This window comes from Aphelocoma coerulescens, chromosome 1A (assembly GCF_041296385.1).
Source record: "Aphelocoma coerulescens isolate FSJ_1873_10779 chromosome 1A, UR_Acoe_1.0, whole genome shotgun sequence".
Lineage (NCBI taxonomy): Eukaryota > Metazoa > Chordata > Aves > Passeriformes > Corvidae > Aphelocoma > Aphelocoma coerulescens.
In genome coordinates this window covers 57,363,353-57,376,596 of record NC_091014.1, presented here as the reverse complement: position 1 = coordinate 57,376,596, position 13,244 = coordinate 57,363,353, and the positions used below count along the sequence as shown (strand labels likewise).

Genomic DNA, 13,244 nt, shown 5'->3' with positions numbered 1-13,244 from the left:
CTTGCCTGGCAGGCAAGGGCTGGGGCTTTATATGTAAATACAAATATATATTTACATATTTTATAACATCTGTTATGAATTTGTTTTCCCTTTGGTTCTATTTAAAGTATGTCTTGTCCTATTATCTCTGAGGCTGAAATTTGGAAGGGTTTCTTAATAAACTCTATGTACTGCAGAGCCACAAGAAAAATTCTCCCTCCTCCACAGCTTTTCAGACAGTTCTACAGTTATTCCTTCCTTGTATTTCTAAATGCAATAGCATCTCCCCAGCCTATGAAAGGAGCACAGTTTTCTAAGTGGATTCCTGCTGGGAAGGGTATAATCTCACCACCAACTTCCAGGGATTTATATTGGGTTAGTCTAACACATTTGTCCTGCCAGCCCAGCTTTGTAATTGTCCCACAGCTTGGTGCCTCTTTCAGAGAGCTTCCTGCTGTCAGCTCAGAGTCCCATCCACAGTTTCTGCATCCTGGAAGAAAAGCTTCCTGCTGCAAAGGACCAGCACCAGAGCCACCACTGCAGAGATGGGTCCCAGCAGCCTCCGAGGCTGAGCAATGCCACAGCCAGGGTTAGAGCTGCGACAGGACCTTGTGAGCAAAGTTCAACCCACTGTCCTGACAGGCTATTTATGCAGTCTATGGAGCAAAGCTAAACAGGACAGCAAGCAGGGTTTGGGCTACGTGAGAGAGAGACACGCTTTATTTGTGTTAAGTAAATAGGATAAAGTGAAAGGGGAAAGGGCAAAAAAGAAAATGTCAAGGCGGGTGAACGCCAACATTCCCACATGGTCTCTGACAGCAAAGGCTTCAGTGCAGGGTGCTCATTGTGAGAAAGATCGGGCATGGATTTTCAGAGGTGCTCAGTGTCAAAAAAAACAGAGTTCACACTGGCAGTCGAGGTGCTTTGCTGAATGAAAAAGTAGGGTAATGTCCTGACCCAGAAGTGCTCTTATAGCCAGCACCCACAGCTGATTTCCTTATTTTGATAGCAGTCACCTACGTAATTCCTTTGTGGCCCTGGTCCTGGTGCAATACTCACTGTGAACTCTAAGCCCAGCACTTGAGTTGGAAGGAGGAGTCTTCTGGAGATTCATAAAATTGTCTTACAAAATGCTTTTCCAAGGAACAATTAAGCATCAGTGCAAATAAATCTAATTTCCTTAAAAGTTCAGGGCTCTGTATGGTCAGATGACGTGCAAAATCAAAGGGTTTTCTGCACTGATGAAATTCCAGGAAATACAGGGCGGGGAGTAAGGAATAGAGAGAGATAGCCAGAAACAAAATGCTCAGATCATCTATCCAAAAAAGTTGCTTCTCCAGCCAAATTACTCAGTCTTTTATGAGAACAATGTCTTGGTTTGGCAAGGAGGAGAAGACAGCTCCACCAGATAATAAAAAAAAGCTCCAGTTGAATTCTAAATACCAGTAAGGCAGTGGAAACAGGGCTTGTTCTCTGCTGTGGTAAAACTTCCAGCTGAAACCCTGGAATCAGTCACCCTGGGACAGGTACTAGAGACTTGGGCTGATGCTAGCAAACATCAGAGTTTCTATTGGCTCAACAAAAGCATTCCTGCAGATTCATCTCCAGAAGCAGCTCATTAAAATGAGCTGTGAATCCCTGAGATAAATGTTGAATTAAACCGATAAGCTCCTTATATATACTGAATTTACATGAGTATCAGACGTCTCCCTTCATTAGGCTGGTTATGACTTACCCTGTAGCTATAACTGAGGCTCTGGTGTTGCAAAATTTTACTGCACATGATTATGGAGTCAATAACAAATTTATCTGCAAACTCATTTGCCTGCAATAACTAAAAATGCTCCTGTCTTGCTTCCTTGCTCCTGTCTTACTCAAACCATAAAAACTCAACAATTTCTGAGAACCACTGGAATGCCCATGCAGGAAACATAAAAGAAGACCAGGTCTGTCTACAGATTTACTGTGTGACTTCTGCTAAGGCATATTGCTCTGCACTTATCTTCTGTAATAAATAGGAAAATTAAGACTCTGAGCTCCCACCCCACCCCAGAGCTGTGCACTCTCAGAGCTGTACAAACATGTACATAATTACTCCTCAGAGCTTGCCATAAATGTGCAGCATGCCCAGCCATCCAGAACTTTCTAAAAGTCATTATTTTTAAAATGAAGCAAATAGTTTGCCCTCAACTTTGCTTTTTAACTAGTGTTAAAAAAAAAAGAAAAAAGAAAAAGGAAAAAAGAAAAAAGAAAAAAGATGTTTCATAATTGTTATTACAGAAGAGACTTGCAGTATATTTTCCACCACCAGCACAATTAGACCTTATTCACCTCAGGTGCAAGAACAGGCGTGCTGACTTTGAATATACACCTCATAATTCCTGACTCAATTAGCACACAGCAGATAATCATTCCTTCTGCAATATATTCCTTCTGCAATGCCTGCTTACCCTTCTGCATCATTTGCTTCTTCCCTTTATTCCCGCTGGTTTCTACGTGATCGTAACCTAGCACCTACAGCCATGGCTTCTTGTTTTAAAAAGCTCAAGAGAGAGAAAATGAATTAGAACAGTTACAGCCTTTTTTCTCCCCCATAATATCCAAACCTTGCATCCTAACCCAAACTGCCTGTAATTTGAAAAAGCAGAATATACACCACAGGTATCTTGGTTGACTGCATCAAGGGTGAAGCTTAATGGTGTCTTGCTCAGAGCCAATATGAAGACATTGCCAACCCCTTCCTTTATTGTAACAAGTCCCCAGCACACACAGCATACCGAGGACCCAGCTGCCCTTATGATGCCCACCTGTTTTCCAAGAAAAACAATCTAAAGCCTTCTGGTGATCAGGGGGATTCCAAAAAAATGAAAACCGACTCCCCTTTTTCCCCCTCTCACCAGCTGATTACTCTGTTCAAAGCCATCTGACTGAAGTCAACTCACACTCGACAGCAGTGAACGGCCATCAGTCTTTTTTGATCAAATTAGTGCTCAAACCCCGTAAATTTTACCAACAAGAGCATTATCAACAAACTGTCCCTTTTCTAGATGGGGAGGAGAAAGGACCATGACCATCTGTCTCTGAGCTACAAATAAGCTGTGCTGTGTCTGCTCAGCCAGCTCTGTCTCACCTACAGCACACCGGGCACACAAACCTCATTTATCTTCAACAGAAAACCCCCAGTCAGCTGTTCTCCACCAAACTTTTCCAGAGCTGAAAGCTCTGCGTGCTTTGCAGTGCCAAATGCTTCACAGCAAGGGAGTCTCTGTGGCCACCCACATCATATTCAAATGCAGAAATGAGCCAAGAAGGTTTGCATAAACAACTTGGTACAAAGTGCTGAGATGCCGCTGTATTTCTGCATGACAAGTTCATTACCACTTGGCATTGGCTCGTGTCGATGTACAGTGAAAAAGAAAAGGGGGAGAGAGAGACTCTTCACAGTTACATTAATTTCATTTTATTTAATAAAAAACAGTGTCAGATTAAAAATACAAACACTTTGGGTGATTATCCAGCGTTTTTCCCTGTGTGCCTCGTAGAGCTCAAACCAACCAAGGATCGGGAGAAAAAAACAAAAAAACCCAAAAAATAACACCAAAACAATTTTGGCCGGAGCTGTAAAATAATGTTGCACCAATTAAATTACACCAAATATATTATTATAACTTTGAAATGGCTTTCAGACCAATAAATTAAAAAAAAAGACAAATTCAAATAAAAAAGTTGACTTTGTATTACAAAAAAAATTAAATAAGAATCACAACACTAATAGTAACAATGTGCAGTCAAGTTTTTTTTTTTTCTTCTCTTCTAGGAATGATAACATGCCAGTAAACATGTAACATGCCAGTAACATGCCAGTAAATCCCTACATAACGTTTCCAGTTTGGCAGCAAGCAGTCACTCACTCATTCACATTTGTACACAAGGAAGCAGGCCTGGGCAAAAGCCTCGGAGATAGGAGCCTTCAGGGTACTCCTGACTTCCCTGCCACAGCCAGCTGAGTTCCCTTCCCTTCGTCCTGAAACCTCTATAAATCCACTCAAGGTTTAGTGCCAGATGTGCAGGGAAGGTGTGATGCTCCAGCCTCAACGGGACAGCACTGACTCACACCAGCTGAGGATGCAGCTTTACACCCCAGGGCATGAGTTAAAAGCCGTGGCTGCAAGGCACATCCACCCTTGTTTCAGAAAGGCCATGGAGACTAAGCTGAGTTGTTTTAAAATGCACCACAGCAAACCTGTTAATTCAACACACTGCAAAATGGGGTGCTGGTTTGGGATGGGGTAAAAGAGCACATGCAGGGCTTGTGAGAGAAGATGAGACGTCTGAGTATCATACAGAGAGGTACACATCTGTAGAGAAGTGACCTGCAGTTGCCCTTCCTGAGCAAATGACAGTGAGCCAGATTTCACTTGACCGCCTGAGAGCACGTCTCTCAGAGATTTCATGGTATTGATGCCATTTATTTCAGAGCCAAATTCGGTCCAGTGTAAGTGAATAAGTAACAAGTAAAGGTTCTCCACAGAGGCAGATTAACTGATTTAGGAAACTCAAGCTGGTTCATCTTCATGCTAGGCAGCCCACTTGATTTTTAGGAGGAACTGGCAGATTTAAGTACCATGATACACTGAATAAGAGAAATCTGCAAGTGAAATAGCTCCCTGTCCCAGATGCCAACGATATATGCACTTATCCCCGATTCCCAAGGAATCCCCAGAGGAACTCTATTCAGTTTCTGCACCATCTCTAGGATTTGGGACACAGTGGGTCAAACTCTGCTTTCAGTTCCAGTTACAGGGCAGGAGTGAGACCAGAACTTGCCCCCATGCCCCTCTGCTCTGGGTATGAGTGTCGACACAAGTTTTGCAGCTGTGGATCATTTGACATCATCGGCTGAAACCTGTGATTTAATCACACCAGTGCACCTCCAAGAAAGCCAGGGGGTATGTGCTCATGGAAATGAGACTGAAATGGGCCTGAAGATTCCAGTTTGCCCAGGCCTGTCAAACACACAGTGCCTTTCTGACAGGCTTACATTCAGGTAATCCAGTAGACCCATGTGGTACCTTTATGGGAGTTGAAGCCTTCAGTTCTGGATAGCTGGATATGTCTGAGAACACAAACACATATCCTTTTTTTTTTCAAACTGGTAACATTGCACACTCAGTACCAGCTACACTAGATAGAGGCAGGCCCACAATTTTATGCAAACTCTGTTATTAAATCTACCATTATCATTTCATCACTCAATTCTTTCTGCTCCATTATCACCAACCTAGGAACATTTTCATCTGGAGAAAGGCATCTTCCCACTAACTTTCTGACCTCTACCCATTTCCTACATTCTACAACCTTTTCCTTACCTAACATTCTGGTTGCAAACTACTGTCACCCCAAATACTACAAGCTAGCAGCAAGGTGGCACCGTTTGCTGACAGTGACTGAACTCTAGATTAGAGGGTCAGCTAACCCTTGAGACCCTTTGTCAGATCCATCTTTGTCTGGGCATTCATCTGGCTGGCCATTTTGCAAGAGTCACAGATTGAACATATGGGTTGAAATGCCTTAAAAGGTCATTTAGCTGCTGATAACACCCATTCCTTCCAGTTCCCATTATCATTTCTGTGGCTCTGGACACTGTGGGAGGGTCCAGATATGAATGCCTGCTCCATCACTTGTCCACAAACACCTCGTGAGGTTTTTCTGGGGCAAGTCTCTCAAATTATCTTAGAACATGTTCAGAACCTCTCAGGTCATCCTGGTGGAAGGGACCATGGTGACACCTAGCCTGGCATCCTGCATAACGCAAGCCAAAGATTCCCACTGTGCAATCATTTGTACCCAGACAAATAACTTCAGAGGGAAATAAAGCCTCTTGTTCTAAAAGGCATCCAAATTTGACTTGAAGAATTCAGTTCATCTCTTGATAAAGCTTATCTCATATTAATTACAAACCTCTCAAAACATGTGTCCCTCACTTCCAGTTTTAATTCTGTCTAGCTTTGACTTTGAGCCATCAAATCTTGATGCTTTTGTCTGCTAGCTCCTGATGTGCTTTCATCACAGATACAAACACCAAAGATTTTTCTCTGGTCAGGTAGGTCATATTCTGAGGACACAAAATTAGAGAAGTGTGAGATGACTTTGGGGCAACTTTACTCAGAGTTCAGCTAAGTAGGTACAGTCAGCTCCTCTGAATCAAAACCTACCATTGTCAGCAAATCAGTGACCTGGCTTACTCCATCATAAAGGTACACAGAATAACTCCCTTCCCTCCCTTTTCCATCTTCCCTCTGCTAGTTGAGCTTGTTGCAGATCTCTAGGGCTTTCTTGTAGACCTGAGTCACATCATCCATGTCTGTGAGAAGAGAAAAACTGCTGTCCCCCAGACGGTTGCGGTAACGCTTTAGATACTGTGGCCGTGGGCGGTTCTGAAGTCCTTCGAAGTCTTGGATCTGGAGGAAATTTTCAGCAGAGACACAGCTCCGTATTCTCTGCCTGTTTGGCCTGTTCTCTTGCAAATCCAGCAAATCAAATGAGTCACTGGACAAAATACTGTCGTCACTAATCACGCTGGAAGGGCGACTGTAACTTCGAGGTAATACGTCCCCAGGCAAGACCATTTCTTCCATGGCCTCCAGCGTTGGTGTGTCAGGGCTAATCAAAGCAGGTTCAGTGCTGTTGGTAGAATACTTGCTGTTATGTTTCAAGATGCCCTTACGCCTGCAGGAATGGCTGTAAGACCCATTTCTGGATGGCTCTGTGACCCCTGGAGAAGTGTCACTGTTTACTGTCTCATCATTATTGTCCAACAGTTCAGAAGATTCACTTCTTTCTGGAGAGGAGTAATAGCCAGACTCCCTCTGCTGAGTCTTCTTTAAGATTCCTTTTTTTGGCATTAGTGAAGACTGCTTAGTGCCGTATTTGCCAGCTACCTCTCCCTCTACAACACTTTTAATGGCCACACCAGTCCTACACAACTCTTGCTCCAGCTTAAAAGCAGAGGGTAACACTGGGCTGACAACTCCTTCAATGAAACCTGCACTGTGAGAGCGATGTTCACTGTTGCTCCTTTTCTTCAGGATGCCTTTGGGTCTCTTGGAGGTCGGTTTGGTTGCATTTTCAGCTCCTCCTTCCTGGATGGACTGTGCAATGTCATTTTCCTTTTTTGATTTTTTCAGAGACCTCTGTCTCTCTAGTGTGACTTCAGGACCTTTGGGCTTAGAAAGGCACTTGATTTTGGTATCAGTCTCTGGTTGGAAGCCAGTAGAACGGTGATGCCAATCAATGAACCTTGCCAGCAGTGGGGACTCAGAGTCCCTCATGGCATCACAGTCACAGACACTGCTCTTGTAGCCCCAGTTAACCCACCAGTGGTTGGCAATGTCTTCAATGGTTGCTCGCCGTTCAGGGTTCACCATCAGCATCCACCTGATAAGACCACGAGCATCTATAGATGAAGAATGGCATATAACATTTTTAGAACGTGGCATTCTTAAGTCTGTCAGTTTAAATTGGAAGTGTAAAGCCAATCAAACAAACAAAAATAATGCTCCATCCAACAGGAGAAGTGAAAGAGAACAAGGCTTTGACCATCAGTCAATGAGGGAAAATGCCTCTGAGCACTACTTTTTATCAGAAGAATATGATTCACTCTGGAAAACGTACACTGGGCTATCCAATAAATTAATGTTTGTACTGTATTAGACAGTGAATAGCTCCATATTACTGAAGGAAGTCACCAGTCGACTCAAATGACAAAACTTAGAAGAAAATAAAATGGAATTGGGATATTTTAAATCATCTACACATTATTTCTTCTGTATTTACTTTTTCCATAAACAATGCAGTCTTCTGTGTATTGTGAAGGTTTATTTTCATACAGAGAGTGAGAAGACAGGAAACTGAAAAGGATGGCAAACAACTGGTACAAGATAAATATTCATTTAAATATAATATATGCATAGATATTTAAGGCTGGAAGGAGTCATAATCAGTGAGCCAGACTTAGCTGATACTTTTCAGTCAGGTGACTGCTTAATGTGCTATCCTGGAAGCCGATGTGAACACAGTGGCATTAATTCAGATTTTGGCCTGCCTTCTTTAATCAGAGACTGTTGCTCTGACCATTCTCCTTCTCTCTGCTTGTGATAGACCACAGTGTAGTGAGTGGACTGATCTGTACATGTATGTTGTATCAGTTTATAGCTTGTCTGAACAATTCCACTTGCAATAGCTAACAGACCTTCCACTGTCACAGATCTACTTAAAAGAGCCCATTACAGCTTCCCCAAGGCAACAAAATCTATCTGCTACCAACCTTTAATTTCAAATGGGCTTTTGGAAAGTGCTCTACCCAGATGGCAATTTATAGCAGATGAACTCAGTAGGAGAATCAGATTTTTTTTTTTGGTGTACATCAGTCTAATATGACACTGTAAGATGTTGGAAGGGGCCAAACAAAATGCTCCATTCTGAACTGCTGTCAGCTCAGTATACGGCTCTCCCTCCTTTTTCATACCTGAGGTCTGTGTTGGCTCACGATATTCTCCACTGCTGATCTGCCTGATGAGATTTTTGTGATCGAAGCCATCAAAGGGCATCGTTCCATAAACCAGAGTGTAAAGCAATACACCGAGGGCCCAGCTGTCAACCTGAAATACAGACACAACACATGTGAAGCCCAGGAAAGCTGATCCCTGCCCTTCTCCCTGCCATCAGCACCACAAGAGCAGCATCATGTCCAGCTGCACCTACTGCTGGGCAAACTGGTGTCTAACATGTCACTAACCACTCACAGGCAATGTAAACAAAAGCAAGTGGAGGCAGCTTAAGAACTTCAAATACGGGACAGACCCAAGTGAACTCACATGTACAGTAACATTTGCATTAGGACTAGCCCTCAAGAACATTATCATCAAAAGCATCCCCATACCACCACAGAAAAACTGACCCTTCTTACCTCTGGGCCTCTGTAAGGCCGTCCATTAACTATTTCAGGGGAAGCATACAGTGGGCTTCCACAGAAGGTCTGCAGAAATTTGTCTTTATGATAGAGGTTGGAGAGTCCAAAATCAGCAATCTGCAAATAGAATTGTACAAGGCATTTGTAATATTGATGATTTGTTAAAGTAACAGAAAATCCTTTATCAGGAAAGACTTAGCTATATTTGTCTCTGCCGTAGGGCAAGGAACTCGATGTGGATTTTACTTTTCTCTCTCAAGGTCCCTCAGAGAAAAAGGCTTCCCAGGTTAAACTCTCCTGATTAGGAACAAGGATGCTTTGGTTCCATTCACAGACAGACCACCAACTGACTGCACAACCATCAGCTGGTAATTTTATCCTAGATGAATTGCATATGCTGGCAAAGATAATCTCATACTGGGAAGCCCGCTGTCCACTGACTGCTCTTCATTTTGTATAGTCATTAACACCAGAGGGAAGCAAGCAGAAAGTACCACCCTTCTTATCACACACATGCAAGCCAAAAGCCAAGACCTTTACATTCAACAGGAGGAGGCAGGCAGGAGTGCTGCAGGAAGCTAAGCATTACTGAAGAAAGTGATTTTTGAAATCATCTGGGAAGTAGCTACGCTTGAACTGCGGGCAAAGTGAGGCAGTTGCCCTCTCCTCCAGACTCAGGGACATGGGGCTGACGAATCTGAGCTGTTAAGCCCATGAGATGTCTATCATGAGATAATAAACACAAGTCTGGTTCCTAATTAGAAACAATGGGCCCAAATCTGGCTTTCCCAACACAAACAAAACTTCCCTTGGGACTGTTGGGAATTTTGCCCATGTAGGAATTGCAGGATGAGGTCCAAATATTTTGTTTACTTCAATTCTCTGTTCTTGTTCTTACAAAACAAAGGCTGAGGATAGCAACACCAAATACTCCCACAACCTCTACATTTTTTGGTTCTCTAGCACAAGGCAACACATCTCATTTTTATCTTGTTTAAAACCCAAATGCTTCTGCTTCCCAGAGATACTTGTATTACTGCCCACAATCAACATAATGCCTACATAAAAGACATAAAGCACAAGCATAAAAAAGGTATTATAGCTATTAAAGACAGGAGTTTTCTCAGGGTTTTCTTCACCTTATTCATGTCTTTTCTACCAGAAAGAAATGAAATCCCAGAAATTTTCACAAGAGAAAATTCAAGAAAACACAAAGTGAGTGGGAAAGAAAAGGATTTGCCAGCACCATCATTCACTCTTGGCTTTTTGAAGTGTATATCATCAATGCTTGTAATACCTGTTGAATTGCAATGCTTAGTGAACTCTTGGGAGAGGTAAAGTCTTTGTCTCTACAATCTCAACTTCTACAGCTACACTGAAAAATGACAAAGTTGAGACCAAAACAGGAACATAGATACACTCTATAAACAGATATAAATAGATACATATAGTTGTTAGATACTTTCACATTAGAAATATAAACTTTTTTAATATATCATTTTTATACACTTTTTAAAGTCATAAGTCAGATATGAGATTTCATGCTTCACCCTTCCCTATTTTGATGCTTTGCTTGTGCAGGTGTTTCACTGACAATCTGAACTCATCCCGCTCAAAGAGCAGCTGATTTCTGCTCATTAATTTTAATTCATCTCACCACATCCATTCATAGATTGAATTCACTCGGTCCCTCAGACAGTGTATTATCAACCCACAGCAGAAAAGTCAACCCTTAAATAAATGCGGTTTGTAAAATCTTCATTGTATGGCTGGAATGTCATTGAAAACAGCTGGTATACAATTGCAGTCTGCAAACATATTCTCATGGCTCAGATTGCACTTAATTGCCTTAAATTCCACTTTCTTATCAAGTCACCCTGCCTGGCTTGCAGGAAGTTGGTTTTAAGCCTTATGAAGTGTGCCCTGTCAATCAGGGGAAGAATGGGATCATTTCAGTGTTATAAATTCGTGCTGGTCATTGGTTTTTATTTTAGTTCAGGATGCAGCTAAGACAAGAACAAACACTGCACAGTGTGATTCCTTATGAAAATACATTCCCTTACCACCATGGAATGTATAAAATGCATGTGGATGTGCATGAATATATATATAGGGATACACATACCATTGTTCACTCTAAGAAACTCTCAGACTTGGGCATTCATGTTTTCATTCTGACCATTCAGGAAAAGAGTATTTATGTTACAGTCCACTCCCATGCTCACAGACTGATGTTTATCAGCTTTTCCCATTAAAACTGTCATGCCCACCAAAACAAGATTAATAGAAGCCAGAATTACTTCATGTTCTTGGCACTTAAATGGAACTAAGGCATCAAGTCAAAAAAACTTCCTAAATTGGGAGGAGCAGAAAAGTAGACTTTTATTCTCCTTGCTTCAGGAGTGTATGTTCATACCTACTGTTAGCTCTGATAACAGTAAATATAATATAGCTATTATTGTTGAAGTGTGGAATATAAACTCCACAAAGTTCACACTCAGAAATTGTCAGTTTTATCCAACTTAAGAATCTGTCTCTCTGTACTGCAGCTAGAGAAATAATTAGGTCTCTTAAAGCAAATGAAGTGTATGTGCAGTTGGTGAGCCTTCCGGTGAAGTGAAGCCCAACTCCACACACTTACTCTGTATATACGAAACCCTCGTGGGTTTTCAGTGGTTAGGCTGACTGGTGACCCCTTATCAGCCCAAGAGAACGTGCAGTGAGCAGGATTATGTTACTGTTACACTTGCATTGTTCTACTCTTCTATCACTTTGGGGTTGATCATACGGTTTACATCAACCTCTGCCAGACATCTCTTCTAGCCCAGGAACCATTTCTCATCCCTACTGTGAACAAGGAGGCCCCTCCATCGTGCCAGGCTGTGTGACACAGCTGTCCCTGGGGGTAGCTTGTGGCATGGGGCAGGAGCACAGTATTTGGATAGTCCAGCAAGAGGCATTAATTTCCTGGCCACCACACAAGGCAGCAGTTGCTCCCCATGTCCCTGCATGCAGTTTTGAAGATTTAGGCACTGGGGAGAACTGCAGTGCTTGAGGACATGTGGTCCTCATCACACCAAATTGCAGGAGCTATGGGCAGATGGAGGCAGCTACTTATTTGCCCCGCTGCTGTTTCTTCCAATAAATTCATGGCTACAATGAAGCAAACACTAGCATGCTCAGTCCTTGCAAAACTGATGAAGAGAAGCAGGCATCACCAAAAGGCTTTTTTGAAGACCACCGAAGGCAAATGCCTAAAGCCATTGTGAGTCTCTTCCCACAAAGGGCTTCCTAACTCCCCAACTCAGGGCAGCTTTTTCAATGCTTTGGAGCTGCCTTAGCCTTCCTGCCTGTCTGACCCTGCCCACCTCCAGCTGTGCATGTTAGATATGTGTGCATGTTCGGTCTCACAAGTGTTTAAAGCTCGTTTGATTCGTTTATGTTTGCTGCATTTAGTGGTTTTCGGTAAAAGTCTGCAGGAAATAGTACTGCACACAACAAGTCCATGAAAAACCTAAAAATACACCACAGATTGGATCACTTTCTTCCCCTCATTGCCCACCACCTCTGGCATGTGGATATGCAGAACTCTTCAAAATGTGTAATTTTGTGTTGCTTCCAGACACTGGTGTTTCCTTGTTGCTGTATTCTAACACAACTCTGCTTCCAGAGACTTTTACTCACCATCACAGCTCTTAAAAACAAAAAAAAACCCCCTTCTTATGTCTCCATACACTCCTTTATGACCTTCATTTAATTATCTAAAGCTTAAGAAGGGTTTCCAAGTTACTGTAGTAGCAAGTAAAATGGCCTGGGGCCCTTTTAGGTCAGATAATAATTTCTAATGGATTACTTGTCCTTTTTATTTCCTGTTTTAAAAGTATTGCTTAAGCTGCTATACAGGGATCTATTTTTACAACATTATTTTTTCTTCACATTATTATGACATGTTATTGGAAATCATAATGCATAGATCACTGGCTTCATCAGAAATATGTATTTAATTGCACATTGCACCCAAGAACAAAGAGATTCCTTTAATTTTCTCATTCTTAAAATCAAACCGCCAATTCTGTGTTTGTAATCCACTGAATTAAATATGAATACTGGGAAAGTACAGATAAGACTATCAATCCATTTCTAGAAAATGCCTTCCCCTGGATATGTGAAGCCATCAGTCAATACCAAACCTCAAACTGCATTTTTTTTCTGCCTGAATTAACCACATGTAAATACTCTCAGAATGAGGACCTGATAAATGTACTCCTAATAAATAATTTACAGTTCCATATGT

The 13,244-nt window shown here is 42.1% G+C and overlaps 1 protein-coding gene across 1 annotated transcript in view; it reads right to left on the bottom strand.

Annotated features, from left to right (window-relative positions):
• Positions 1 to 3,416: 3,416 nt before the first annotated feature.
• NUAK1 (NUAK family kinase 1) overlaps positions 3,417 to 13,244 on the bottom strand; it is a 47,170-nt gene continuing 37,342 nt past the window's right edge. The window contains exons 5-7 of the mRNA XM_069002955.1: positions 8,948 to 9,067; positions 8,507 to 8,639; positions 3,417 to 7,435 (exon numbers count right to left, since the gene is read on the bottom strand). Coding sequence (XP_068859056.1) covers positions 6,282 to 7,435; positions 8,507 to 8,639; positions 8,948 to 9,067 — 1,407 coding nt within the window. The 3' untranslated portion in view covers positions 3,417 to 6,281. The remainder of the gene's footprint in view (positions 7,436 to 8,506; positions 8,640 to 8,947; positions 9,068 to 13,244) is intronic.